We start from the raw sequence: 14085 nt of genomic DNA, 5'->3' as shown, positions 1-14085 counted from the left end.
CATCAAATTAAGTAACTTGTAAACTACATTTCACTGCACACGTTTCTGTTGGTCATAGTATATGGACAATATGTGAGAAGTAGGGACTGATAGTGTTTGCACTTGTGTTAATAACTCAGTAAGGGACTGGATAACAGCATTGCTGGTTCTAAGGACATTTCAAAAACAATTTTTCTGAGTGCACAACTGGTGGTTATGGACTTGTTATATTATCCGCAAGACTCTTCAATTGTGATTGTGCGCCTGCACAGTCAAACAGATGGCTGCTGGCCATCTCTACAAGGACTACAATGGGTCCACACCTTTGATGACCCACCAATACCATTATTTCTACAAGGACTGCAGTGGGTCTGCACCTCTGGTGGCCCACCAATAGTAATCTCTACCAGTACTACAGTGGGCCTGCTCTGTGATGACCTACCTACCGATAGTCTTCAACGTCGACTGACTCTGCTGTGGGTTTGCTCTGTTGTGGCCCATTACCTGTCTACACATCAAGAGTCAGCACTGTCTTTCGTTGGAAGGACAACACTACTTCTTCAAGACTGCATGGAAATCCACTACTTCCATGTGCATTTTCTTTTACTGTTCAGACTTTGAGAAAAACACTGCAATTTTACTTTGATGAATGATCAGGACTGTCTTTATGGACTGTGAGAAAATTTTAGTTTTTGACCAACATTGTATCGATAAGTGTGTACATTTCATATCTTTGTTATAGTAATTATGAAAAATTTTATCAAATCATTATTGGAAACTGCCCAAAACAATTTGTAAAAATTTTTTGTGGGGAGCATGGGGGCTATGTAAGTAGGCTGTTTAGGTTTTTTTATTGGTAACGCCGCCGCCACGTAGCGCTCGGTATGAAAAATCACTGGCTGTGCTGTGCGCAGTGTGTGTTTAGTTTGCATTGTTGTCTGCCATTGTAGTGTTGAGCAGCGGCAGCTGGATGCTAACAGCGCGTAGCTTTGCGCAGTTGGAGGTGAGCCGCCAGCAGTGGTGGACGTGGGTAGAGAGATGGCGGAGTTTTGAAATTTGTAAGAATTGGTGTCGTGAAGTGATATATATATTATGATTACTAAGGTAAATACATTGTTTGTTCTCTACTAAAATCTTTCATTTGCTAATTATACCTATCAGTAGTTAGTGCCTTCCGTAGTTTGAATCTTTTATTTAGCTGGCAGTAGTGGCGCTCGCTGTATGCAGTAGCTTGAGTAACGAAGATTTTTGTGAGGTAAGTGATTTGTGAAACGTATAGGTTAATGTTAGTCAGGGCCATTCTTTCGTAGGGATTTTTGGAAGTCAGACTGGGTTGCGCTAAAAATATTGTGAGTCAGTGTAAGCACAGTCATGTATAATTTTTGAAAGGGGACGTTTCACCTGTTGCTATCTATGTGCTTATCTAGATAAAGATTGTACTGTGTGCTTCGATCTGCACACAGATATGTCATATACTTTTTCCTAGATTAGTGACTGGACTGTGTACGAGAGCCAATGCAAATTCCTAGTACTCCTCGCTTCATTTATTTGGGCGACTGTTGCGTCTCCCTCGCTTATCCACGTTAAATAAAATATTTAGCTTATAATCTGTCTTTGTGAATGTACGTCTGGTGTTTTGTTGCCTAATGAAACAGAAAATCAAAATTCAGGGCTTTCAGATCTTTTCTTTTCTTGCATTGCATGAGACAGGCGTCCATTACTTATACCGAAGATTGCTAGTCAAGCTTTCTGACAAATCTTAACGTATACTTCACCTACAGTAACCATACAGATGTTGGTAGTGTGCCGTCTACTCCTCTCAGTATACCTCCGCTTAACAAGATTCATATTCACACACGCAAATATATAAGAATTTTGAAGATCATTGTACTTAGATATCTGAACTCGCGAAACAACTTCTCCAGAGTAACTGCAAGTAAAATATTGGAGCATTTTCTCCCATAGGCTCACTCTGAACCTTGTGATTTTGCCTTTCACACTAACCCTTATAATTACTGTATTATTTATCATTATTCGCTTGCTCTTCTCATTTTCTTTGCACTAATTCTGTGGATTACGCTTCCTCTTCCGATAATTTTCAACGATTTTTCACACTTTCGTCAACGTTTCCGATTTTTACATCCGCTGTGCGTACTACCAGTATTTATATTCTGTATTAATATCCCAACTGAACAGTTCACTCTGAACTAAGTTGATAAAGTGATTAATATTAAATATTACAGTAGGATTATATTACGTGTTTACACGTTTATTAATTCCAATATAATCCACCGCAGAACACATCCTTTTAAAACTGCAGTTAATTACCTGTTGTCTGTTTATCACAGGGCATAATATTGGCTATCCTGCTATTCAGCTATTCATCCTCTTTCCGCTGGAGGGAAGCCGAAGTGTATCGGGAGGTTATCCCGTTTTTGACATTACAGAAATCATATCTAGCGAAACGGAAGAAATACTCTGCGTTGTATTACAGTCCAATGTGAAATTTAGGGGCGAGACCAACGTTAATTCTGGTACTTCCTGCAACCAGAAACCGGTGGCAACGCTTATCTCTAATTTCTTACATTTGAGGGTTAGCCCGTTTTCCTGCGCATGTCTTAAATTCAAATGAAGCCAGGTTCTATCGAGGAAGGAAGAGATAACAGTAATTTACTAAGGTCTAAAAGACGAGGAAGGATGCCCAAAAACTCTCCCGTTAAGAGAATTTACCGCTAAACGTAATATTCCGGATTCGAATCCAGATCCAGCACGTAAGTTCGGATTCGAAACCCTATCTGGCACACTAGTCTAATGGGTTGCTAGATATCAAAGTAGCACTCACTCCGCCAAAGACCGTAGAACGTATTCGGCATGGGAAACAGATGTGAAGATACGACCGAAAGGAGAAACAACGCACTCTGATTGATCTGTTTTGCGATACTGTCTGAACTGTAGGGAGGAAGACGTTTGTAATGCCTTTCTCTGCTAGTTACGTTGCATAGCTTAGGAGGGTTAAAATGTGTATATGATGCTGTCCGAGAAGGCGATGGGGTAGTTGTGGGGGCACATTTACGTTTTTGCTATGAATGTTTTTGTGTTTTTTTAGTGTTATGATTCATTGCAGTTTTGCATTTACTCTGTGTTAAGTAAAAATAATGTTCTAAAGCAGATCTTAAATTAACTGCATCCACTTAAAGTGCAGGTTGTTCTGATTCTGAATATATAACTGGGGCTACCTTATATTATAAGGTTGATTATTTTTACAGACTGACGTTTCTCCTCTCTGATGTGGTTGCGACTGACTGGCCTTATAATAAGGACAGGGAAAACCAACACAGAAGAGAATCGAAGCATGCGAGATGTGGTCCTACAGAACAGTGTTGAAAATTATGTGGACTGACTAGGGAAGGAATGAGGACTTTCTCCACAGAATCGGGGAGAAGTGGAATACACGGAAAACAGTGACAAATATCATGATACATCTGTCACGACATCAGAGAATTCCTTCCAAGATACTAGGTATAGCTGTTAAGGGTAAAACCTGCATAGGAAAGAACTGTAACACATCCAGCACATAACTGAGGATGTAGGTTGCAAATGACATTCGGAGATGGAGTGGTTGACACAGGAGAGGTATTTGGGGCGGGCTCCATCAGAATAGTCAGAATCCTGACGACTAAGATAATAAAGAAAAAGGAAAAAGTAAAATCACTTCACGTAAAATGTGTGTCTTAGGTCTTAGAACTACGCTTCGGGTATTTTTCCTATCATGACAAGATGATATATTTAGAGAGATATATTTAAAAAAAAGTAATATTATCATGTTTGTTATCGCCTGTTTCCTCACACGTCTCCCACTTTATGATTTTTATGTGCTAGAGGAATGTTAGTTCTTGAAGAACATTATCACATTATCTAGTAAACGCGCACCACTCGAACCTGTAAACACCTAAATAGGGAACTACTGCGTCTACGTCAGACTCAGTAGACAGCGTTAGCATCAGAGGTTGCCATACTTCAAATAGGCTCAGCGTGGCTGCACACGTTGTGCTGTGTTCGGGCTATACCAGGGCCGGCCACACGCTGCACAGTATGGAGACGTGCGGAAGTGCTGCACATGTGCACACGTGTGCGACAGCGACATCTGTTATTAGATACGTGTCCTAAATGAACGGCGGCCGCTATACTTCCCTGTTTATGTGGTACAAGCAAGAGCGAAGCATACCCAGTCTATTTTACCCCTGGTAACCGTAACCTTAACAGAGAAGTGCTGAGAAATGGCAGTACAGTGAAAAAGCAAATGACGGGAGATCTATGTTCTCAGTAGTTTAAAAATGACTGGGAACTGCAATTCATTTTTGTAGCCGTTGGTGAAAACTCACAGTGTTTGCTGTGCCTCCGAATAACAGGCGGCCAGCGTAAGTTCTCAATTGAAAGACACTTCAATACATATCACAAATTTTTAACATTTTTATGCAGTGACAGCAACTGATATTGTTTATATAAGAATATACAGCCTACAGTTGCAGGTTAACTTTATCGTTTACGTAGGTTTCAACGTTAGTAATAATGTCTTCTTCAGAATATAAAATATTATTAAAATGTTTGCATAAAACAAGCCATGTTCTAAGTCAACTTTATAAAACTAGATGCATGAGCATAAGGTTTTGTCACTTCTATTAAACAAGCTGTAGCACATTCACTTTAAGTCCGTTGTATGGGCCTCGTCGTGTGACCACAGATGGAGCACCATCAAGGCATGGCCATCAGAGAGAACTCATAGCACGGATGCGCGAAAAGCTAGGGCACACAGACGAGACGCTGTATGGAATTCACTGCACTTTGCATCGAGATCAACTAACGTTAGAAAACGTTATGCAAATTTTTGTGCGTCCTGTAAACTATCTGAAGACACATGGGCTTACGCATCGCCAGTTTCGGTGGCTCTTGGAAGAATTAGGAGCAGAGTACGGCGACATACCTTACTATACCGAAGTACGCTGGCTCAGTCGAGGTAAAATGCTGAAAATGTTTTTTGATGTCCGTTTGGTCATAGTAACATTCTTACATGAGAAGGGACAAAGTGAACGTATGTTGGAAGACCCTTGTTGGATATCAGACCTTGCATTTCTCGTGGACATTACGTCTCAAATGAACAGTCTGCAAGGTGAAAATAATTGAAAAAAATAAATGCCTTTGAAAGGAAGCTTGCGCTTTGGGAGAGCCAGCTATTGATAGAAAACACTGCACATTTCCCGGCTTTTGGACTGGTCCATGAAAGTGCTAGATTCCAAGAATACGTGTCAATAATTGTAAAAATTAAGGAACTATTTCGTGTACGATTTGCAGGTGTTACGAGTTTGTCTCCTGTCATTCGCCTGTTTGCTCGACTGCTCTTGTCGTCAGTTGAAGATACTAAGAATGATTTGCAGATGGAAGTGATCGACCTATAGTCCAATACAAGACTGACGGACAAGTTCTTTGCAGTGCAAAGTACAAAAGACTTTTACCAAAATTTTTCACAACAAGTACTTCCACGCCTGCACCAAGAAGCCGCGAGAGTTATGTTCATGTTCGGGTCGACATATGTTTGTGAAACATTTTTCTCGGTGATGAAACTGAATAAATCAAGGTTTCGATTAAGTATAAGTGACGAAAATCTTCGCAACGCCTTGCGTTTGTCAATGAGTCGTGGTTTTGAGCCCGATATAAACTGTATCATTTCTCATGACCAGTGATAAACTTGTTTGGATTTCTTCCTTTCATAATGAAAAATTATTGTTTACTAACTGTGCATTATTGCCTCATTCTGCACCATGTTACATTATTATCAAGAAAATTGGTCATGAAACCGATTGTTCCAATGTATACTTACATTTAAGTTTTTTTTTTAAAATGTGTGAAGGGCTCCGCTCAGCTGAAGTCGATAAAACATAACAGTCAACTAATTGTCGGTTATTATACAGATTTCAGACGAAACTCATGAAAGATATAGCAATAATGGTACTGAAATAACAGGTGATCATCGAGAGATCTGCGGTTATCGTTCTGTTCAGAGGTCAGTGAGACAGAAATAATGTGGGTGTAACTGAGGGCACCGAGAATTAGTTATAGGAAACCTTGCATTAGTTTAATTTTATTTGAAATCATGAATAAGGTTCGTTGGATTTTTTTTCTTTATTGTAATTTTAATCACCTCATACAAGGCGGGCTGGCAGCAGCATATTACCCTGCTCTTCAGCCTATTCGTTGGAAGTGATCTCTTTCTTAAACACTACATCAAAAACATTACGCGTATTTACGTGTCGTCAGTCAAGCTGCCTTAATAAAAACCCACGGTTGTTTACTGTATTACTTGTCTTACTGGGTTAAACTGTTAACAAAGAAGTAGACGTCTCAATGAGTAGTACTTTAAATGTTTAATACGCGAAATACCTTCCCATAGTTGGCTTGCAAGCAGTGGAAAGAGCACTAGAATGCGTCGGTACAGAGTATCCCAGCAAGTGGATAAAGCGACATCTGTGCTTAGAAACATGCACTACATGAACGCTGAGGCTGCGGCATGCACGCTTTGACCCGGAAGTTGCACATGTGCAGGAGCACCGCACGCGTGCAGAAATTCTGGCCGGCCCTGGGCTATACTCTCCACAGACTGTCAGTGCTTCTCACAGCACAGGCCTATCCTCACAGGGGTTAAATCAAAAGATGACAGAACTTCAGTTGGGCACACTGCCTTGACCAGCAGGCGGCAATGCACTCGCCGCCAAAGGTCGCTGTTTCCGCGCACCCGTTAGTTTCTGTGGGCCACGAGATAGTAAGTAGTTGCTGTAGTATAGTAACGTGGCCTGGGTATTCAGGGCGTCTCCGCCGAGCTCTGGACGAGACCCTGACAGCACCCACAGTTCTTTCACTAGTGTCTCGATCGGAACATTTGCTACGCACGACGTCATGCGGCAGTAGCCAGCCCCGACAAAGGGAGCTGCGAGGTCTTGCGTTCACCAAGACTTGGCCACTGTATCGAAGGCGACCAGGAATGTGGTATCGTTCATAGACTTTCATTATGTTACTTTTTTCTGAGTGAAACCGCTAAACACACAGCTGAGAAAAAATTAGTACACTGTTTTAGAGGGTTCCAATTCACTGGACATCTATTGTTGCAACACTGCATATAGCACTCCGTTTTCAGGCCAGAAGTGGCCCATCGGGATCATCCGACCGCCGTATCATCCTCAGCTGAGGATGCCGTTAGGAGGGGCGTGTGGTCAGCGCACCGCTCTCCCGGTCGTTATGATGGTTTTCTGTGACCGAGGCCACTACTGTTCGGTAGCGTAGCTCCTCAGTTGGCATCACAAGGCTGAGTGCACCCGGAAAAATGGCACTCCAAATTAATTGAAACCTTCAGCTGCCGACAGGTGTCGCTGATATACCTCGACGGGTCCCTGGCTTACATGGCAGACGCTCTATCCATCAATAATTATCATTTATTCTAGAGAAGCTGCACGGTCATCAATGGTATCTGTTCTTTCGAGAAAATATACTATCTTCATATAAACACAAAAATGTTCAGGACAAGGTGATGGTGTTCATTTAAGGTTCTTTCTGGCATCACTTAATTTTATCTCCACACCAGGGGTCGCCAATCTTATAATTTGGCAGCTATTATTGGGAGGCATTTACTGAAGTCGAATTTATTATCCTTGTGAAGTTGGCTTTAAATTGTTTACATTTCCGAAGATTTTAGATTTTACTTTCTGGGTTTGGCTAGTAAGTAAAGTTGATCGGTGGTTCACGAAATGCGCTAAGCCACGAGCGAACCCAGACTTCCAGATTCCATTGTAGCAGCTGATATGTTAAATACTCGCAAATACGATACAGTCCTGTTACAGAACCTAAATTATGACAAATGTAGTATCGTCTCTTGTTACTGCTGCAATTGACCACACTAGATAAATTCGCTTTTGTAAAAACAGTGTATCGAATTATTATAGTCTTTTCTATTTGTATTCATTGAATACGATAATCACAAGTGCCGTCCATAGCCTCTACAGTAGCAGTGTACAACAAAACTGCACAGGATTGTCCCGACTGTATCTGACTGTGCTGTTATTTCCATCGTAAGTGATCACCAGTTGTAGTGAACGTCAGACTAAAGCTAGGCTGCATAGTGCTTAAGTCCTAAAAAGCACAATTGTGAGGGGTGGGCTTGTAATCTCCATACTGCCAGATTTATGTTGCACTAAGTTTCCCAAGTCACATACGGAGTATGCCAAGAAGATGTCTTTTAAAACGTGTTGTGCGATTTCCTTCCCCATCCTTGACAAACTGAGTTTTCACTGAGTCTACAGTGATCCTCACGGAACATTACACTCTAATTTCTCTTTCTTTACTAAATAATAAAGCGTCGATGAAAACGTCTTCCCTGTTTGCCAGGGAGTGTTTTACTTTGCGAAACATAGATTGGAGAAGACGCACAAGTTGCATGGTTTTCAAAAATCACTAATTCACTCACTGACTTCTGAAAGTAAGTTAACTTGTCGACCCACGCTACAGGTGCGGTGCGTTTCCAGAGGAGGGTACAGGTTTTGGGTCTTCTGAAGTCACAGTTTTGCTGTGGTTCGGGTAACAGGTGCATCACAGTGCGCGACTGATGTGGCATTGATGTGACACGGCAGCTGCGAAAGTATTCCAAAGGCACTCTGGACAGTACGATTGTTACGGAAAGACACATCTGAGTTTCAGGCAGAGCCACAGTGAAAATGTGGTGATACATGTGTGAAGTGCAGTGTTGCGTGCAGCCGTTGTGAAATAAAGCCAACAATACGACCAAGGCCATACTAACTCGGATGTGAAGATATTGCACGAGGCGATTTTCATCTTTGTGGAAGATTCAAAGAAAATCTTGGGGGAAAAGATTTCCGAACGATGACGACGTTCACAAAGACGTGTTCAGATGGCTCCGGGTAGAACGTTCCGTCCGCTATTGCCAGAGATCTTGTTACTAGCTTGAAAAACGGTGTTATATATCTCTGTCACTTTGAAGTGTTGTTTGGCAATCGGTAACGACGCGTAAGTTACTTTGTGAGAGCCTCCTTGTACGAAAAAAGAAAAGAAAAGTACAGTAAGCGATTTATTCCGTTGGTCTATCACGGAATACAGTTTTGCTTCAATGAACGTTTATGTTTGTTATCACTGATAGGCATGAATATTTCTCTTACTGTGTTGTGATATGGGCAACAGCTCTCTGGCTCGTATCCCAATGCTTATCAGTGAGATAGCACTTTGAGGGTGCAATCTGCCCCCTTGTCCTTGCTTCGGTTGTCAGTGGAAGAATTTTGGATCCCCGTCAGTCCGTCCTTGTGTAGACTTTCCACACTGTCCCTTAATAACTGCGAAATGTTTACTCTGATATTTCAAGCACACAGAAGTACTGCAACTGCTCCATAGCGCTGCAGCTTTCGCATCCCATAGTGTGACAACACGAAGAGTAACTCGTTGACGTATTTTATACCGCTTCATAAAGTTATCAGTGCAAAACCTCGATACATTTATAATTGCGAAATGTCAACTGAGTATTCACGTCTGAAGATGGTAGTAAGTTTCAGAAGATAGGTAGGTGAACATGGTACTTATTAGGCGATCTTGACGTAATAAGCTCTTATGTGAAGAATGCACTGCAATATATTTGGTTTACTTTTCCTTTCACATTCGTACGTCGCAGTCTGTGACTATCGTTTACTGTAAAACCTGGTTATCTGACTTCAGAGAGTCCATAGCTACATTTAATATTAGAACTATCAATCATTTACAAACCATTGAGTTAGAACTGGAACCTGCTATAATATGTTATTTATCCATACACATCTTGATAACCGTTTGTTTGCTTGTTAATATATCTGGACAAGTATTTTTGAATATAATAGATATGTTCCCCTGGAGACGTCAACTGGGTAGATGTAAGAGACATTCTGGGAGTGTTGTCTGCTGTATAGGAATTGCATTACATAGCAATGATGTCTACGACTGTGATATGTGCAATACTGATCACCAATACATATGATCTTAATGAATCATAACTGTATTTAGATGCTTGTCAACTTCTCGATTTCCAGTGAAAAACTTTTCCTTGGACATAAATGAATGTAATTAGTTGTAATGCGCTAAATATTGCATTTTCATCTTGTTAGAGCTTCAACAGTTTGTCTTGAAAGTGTGTTTTGGATGTAAGAGCAGATACTTTAATTTTTGACTGTGGCAGTGTACTGAACAACAACACGTAAGTATTTAATTCATTTTCAGACCAATAATTAGAGCTTTTAAGAGTAATGTGTTTTTTAGTACCTCCAAGAGCAAGCCATTAATGTTTATTTTACCCAGCCAGCTGTTGAAATGTGGATATATGGACGCAAAACGATTTGCCTGTACTGCTAGGTGTATTCCATTTAGTGGTGGAGTTGCAACCTTGCAGGAAGCATCAGGTATTAAATTGTGCGACGTGTTTGCGGGAACATTTCAAATCAAAAAATGTTCAGATATGTATGAATTCCTTATGGAACAAACTGCCTAGGTCATCCGTCCCTAGACTTACACACTACTTAAAGTAACTTAAACTAACTTATGCTAAGAACAACACACACACCCATGCCGAAGGGAGGGCTCGAACTTCCGGCGGGAGGGGCCGCGCAGTTCGTGACCTGGTGCCTCAAACCACGCGGCCACTCCAACAGGCGGGGGAACACTTTTACACGCAGAAAAGAAATAATTAAACCATTGACGTTAGTACAGATTAAGGTAGCTGTGGTCATAATATGTGCACTTATACGACTAACCCTCTATATGCGGTAACCACAATGAGACATTTTACGGAAAAAGCATCTCATTTCTGGAGCACTGTATCACAAGAAGGACGTCAGATTTTTCTTATATTACTTGCATTAATGAGAAGTAGATTTAAATACAATATTGTGGAAGATCTTCCGTTTACCGTACGTTTTTAATTTTAGAAGAAATACCAAAGCCCCTCTGATTAACAGACTTTTATTTTATAAGACGTGCCACACAACTATCATCAACAATTATGAAATAAATTACAGTTCTTTGGTGGTATCACATGAGACCCAGCCTTGTGAGTTCCTTAGAGCTATCACAGTGCAGCGGCAAAGGCGTCCCGGTGTTTAGGCGGAGACCCTCTTGAGTTCCTCGCCGTACTTCTGCCTGTAGGTGCCGGTGGGGTCGTACTTGTTCTCCAGCGGCGCCCACAGGTCGGGCTTCTCCTTGATGAGGAACCTGATCACCTTCTCCGCTCCGGCCTTCTGCTTCTCGTTGCACTTGGCGCAGTCGTCGGTCAGTGCATCAGGAATGGCGGCTGTTAACAGACACGGAATACAGTCAAAAAAATAGCGTCTACCAAAATACTATGAAATGAAATGATTTGTGAGAATCTACATCTGATATACAGTACAGTGGAGCTTATAACGTTTAACGTATGAAACAATGGGACTTCTAATTAATTAGGATATAAATCATTGTGCGTATAATCCTCATTGTCATAATCAAGCTGTAATTAACCAAAGAATGTGCTACTGAATAAATATTACATACCCTAACAATCAACTCAATCGTTACAATAGTAAATCAGTCACGTTCAATAAAAATGAATGTTGCTGTTTTACGCGTGTTGTTTTCGCTGCTTTCTTCAAACAGTAAACCGGAATTATTCACTCTTTGATTCACTAACTAATATTACGAGAAATCGGTAAATTTGATTGTCTTGCTAATATAGAGGATGTCCAAAAAACCTCGTTATCATTTCAAAACACCACAACTTGGAAACTTTAAGAAATAGAGAATAGTCGTTTGTTGCAACACGTTAAGCACTTGCTAAAGTTTTATCTTTGCCTTTTGTAGAAAATCTTATTTGGAGTGTATCAAAATGGCAATGTACGAGGAGAAGGCTCAATGTGTCATGTGGCAGGCAGAATACAAAGGTAGTGCCTAATTAAATTATCGGTATCAGCAAGTGATGGTGCCACAGGTAAAAGAAAGCGAGATGATTCAAAACCCTTAAAATGAAAGTCAGTGTGAGAGAGGACGTCCTTCAGAGCATCAAGCGTGTGTTGACAGACTACAAGTGCAGATGTACATCATCTTCCAGCATGATGGGGTGAACCAAAACTTGGTGATTGAAAGTGTGACGTGCTGAATGCGGGATGCGCTGAAGGATACATTTCTGAGAAGTGGGTGGATCGTGATGGTCCCCCTAAGTGCTCCAGGGCTCTCCTCATGTCCTGCAACTATGCTTCATTTTGTAGGGTTGTGTTAACGATGCATGTAAACATCAACCAATAATACTGCTACTCTTTGTGCACTAATCACTAAAGGAAACAGAACTGTTGATGCTGCAATATTCGGCCACGCAGGGGCAGGCCTATAACATTGCCTAGATATTCTACGCGCGTTGAATGGGGCACACACTGAAATAGTTTGAGACCTGCTAAACGATCTATAATAAACCACTATCTTCTAACACTAATAATTTCGAAGTTATTTTTTTTTAATTTAGTGGCACTTAGTGAACATCCAGTGGTTTATTCATGACCATGGTAATGGAAAATTCTGTAAGCTGCAATTGCTAGTGTCAGGTAATATTAAGAACATCTTCACTAGTCAATTGAATATAATGTACCTCTTGCGAATCTAAGCAGTCAAATAAGGTGTAATTTTGCTAATAAGTAGTTTTGAGTTTTCAGTAGAGGGGCTGTGTAATTGGAAGTCAATGAAGTAGAAAACTGTTTCTCCATTACAGGAGCTAGAAGTTGTGATTCCAGGTACAAACTCGAAGTAGATTGTGCGAATTCTAGATAACAGATTTTCTTTCTCGTGATATCTTGTATCTACAGATAATTTGTTAAAAAGTAACATGTCCAGGGACGTGATACTTAATTTGTAGGAAAACGTTATAATCTGAGGAAATAACAAATGCAGACCAAGAAATACTCATGTTAACATATGCAAGAATTAAGGAGAAAAGGAATGAGAAGAAATCAGCGCAATATAAAGAGTAACATGGAGAAATGATGAAGCTACTGGCATGCTACTTAAGAAGCAGGATGTTAATGATCAAACTACATGGAAGAAGTGTGTAGATAGCTCTAAAGTGGGAATTCATAGAGTACTGAAAGCGATGTACGCTACTAACATCTTCTCAAATGTGTCTAAACAAGAGAGATTTTAGCAAGCAAAGATGTAAGTAAACAACGTTAGCACTAATGTTACCTTTTTCTTTCGATAAAACGAGAAACGTAAGCAAAAAATCCATGGCTGTCGGTCTGGAGAAAAGGTGAAACTGACGCTTCACAGATTTTGGTGCACAAGGTGATATGAAATGCGAGAGGATGTAAGAGATACATTCTTAAACTTACTGAAACAAATTCGTAGAGGCGGAAAGAATTTAGAGGAGAAGCAGAAAGATGATGGCCATGCACTAATTGTCATACATTTTGACTAGAAGAACTACACTCACCCTTGAGCTCCTTCCCGTCAGGGGTGCAGGAGGCGTCGCTGTCAGAGAGGAGGCACTCGTGGTACTTCTTGAGGAGGCGGTCGTTATGCAGGACGTCGTCCAAGTCGATATTGTCATACTTGGTGGTGTACGCGGCAGCAGCCGCCACAAGGCACGCCAAAAACAAGGCGAGAGTACTCTTCTGCATCGTGGCTGTTGGGAAAGGTTATCGACTGTGGCTGTCTAGCGATGTGCCGAACACAGATACGGCGGTGTAATATATACCTGCCAGCGCGTGACGTCACAGGGATAGGTAGCAGCGGTGACCTCGAGTGATCCACGCACGTGGTCCTTTCTCAGAGCTGGTAGCGTGTTTGGCAGACAGCTGCTTCACTTCTCAGAAACGGCGTCACCGTGACGACTTACTGGGAATTTCTTCACCTCCTCTGCTGGATAATAACGCACTGGTAGACTTCCTGTTTTTGAGTTTCTTGCTGACAACATATGAATCACAACACACCAGACAGTGGAAAATCGGTGTCTGGGGAATACAGCAGAACTTGTACTGCGAGAGATATGTAATTGACAACCGCAACACAATTAGTGTC

At 41.2% G+C, this 14085-nt stretch overlaps 2 protein-coding genes across 3 annotated transcripts in view; both read right to left on the bottom strand.

Annotated features, from left to right (window-relative positions):
* Positions 1 to 14085, bottom strand: part of LOC126273028 (allergen Tha p 1-like) — a 405450-nt gene that overhangs the window by 262862 nt on the left and 128503 nt on the right. The gene's annotated exons all lie outside the window — the stretch shown is intronic.
* LOC126273030 (allergen Tha p 1-like) lies at positions 10998 to 13732 on the bottom strand. The gene is made up of 2 exons (XM_049976422.1): positions 13499 to 13732; positions 10998 to 11341 (listed from the first exon to the last, which is right to left on the bottom strand). The coding sequence occupies exons 1-2, from the start codon at positions 13683 to 13685 to the stop codon at positions 11151 to 11153; spliced, it is 378 nt and encodes a 125-aa protein (XP_049832379.1). The 5' UTR covers positions 13686 to 13732; the 3' UTR covers positions 10998 to 11150.

Source organism: Schistocerca gregaria, chromosome 5 (assembly GCF_023897955.1).
Source record: "Schistocerca gregaria isolate iqSchGreg1 chromosome 5, iqSchGreg1.2, whole genome shotgun sequence".
Lineage (NCBI taxonomy): Eukaryota > Metazoa > Arthropoda > Insecta > Orthoptera > Acrididae > Schistocerca > Schistocerca gregaria.
The sequence above is the reverse complement of the archived record's forward strand: the minus strand, read 5'-3'. Positions and strand labels throughout refer to the sequence as shown.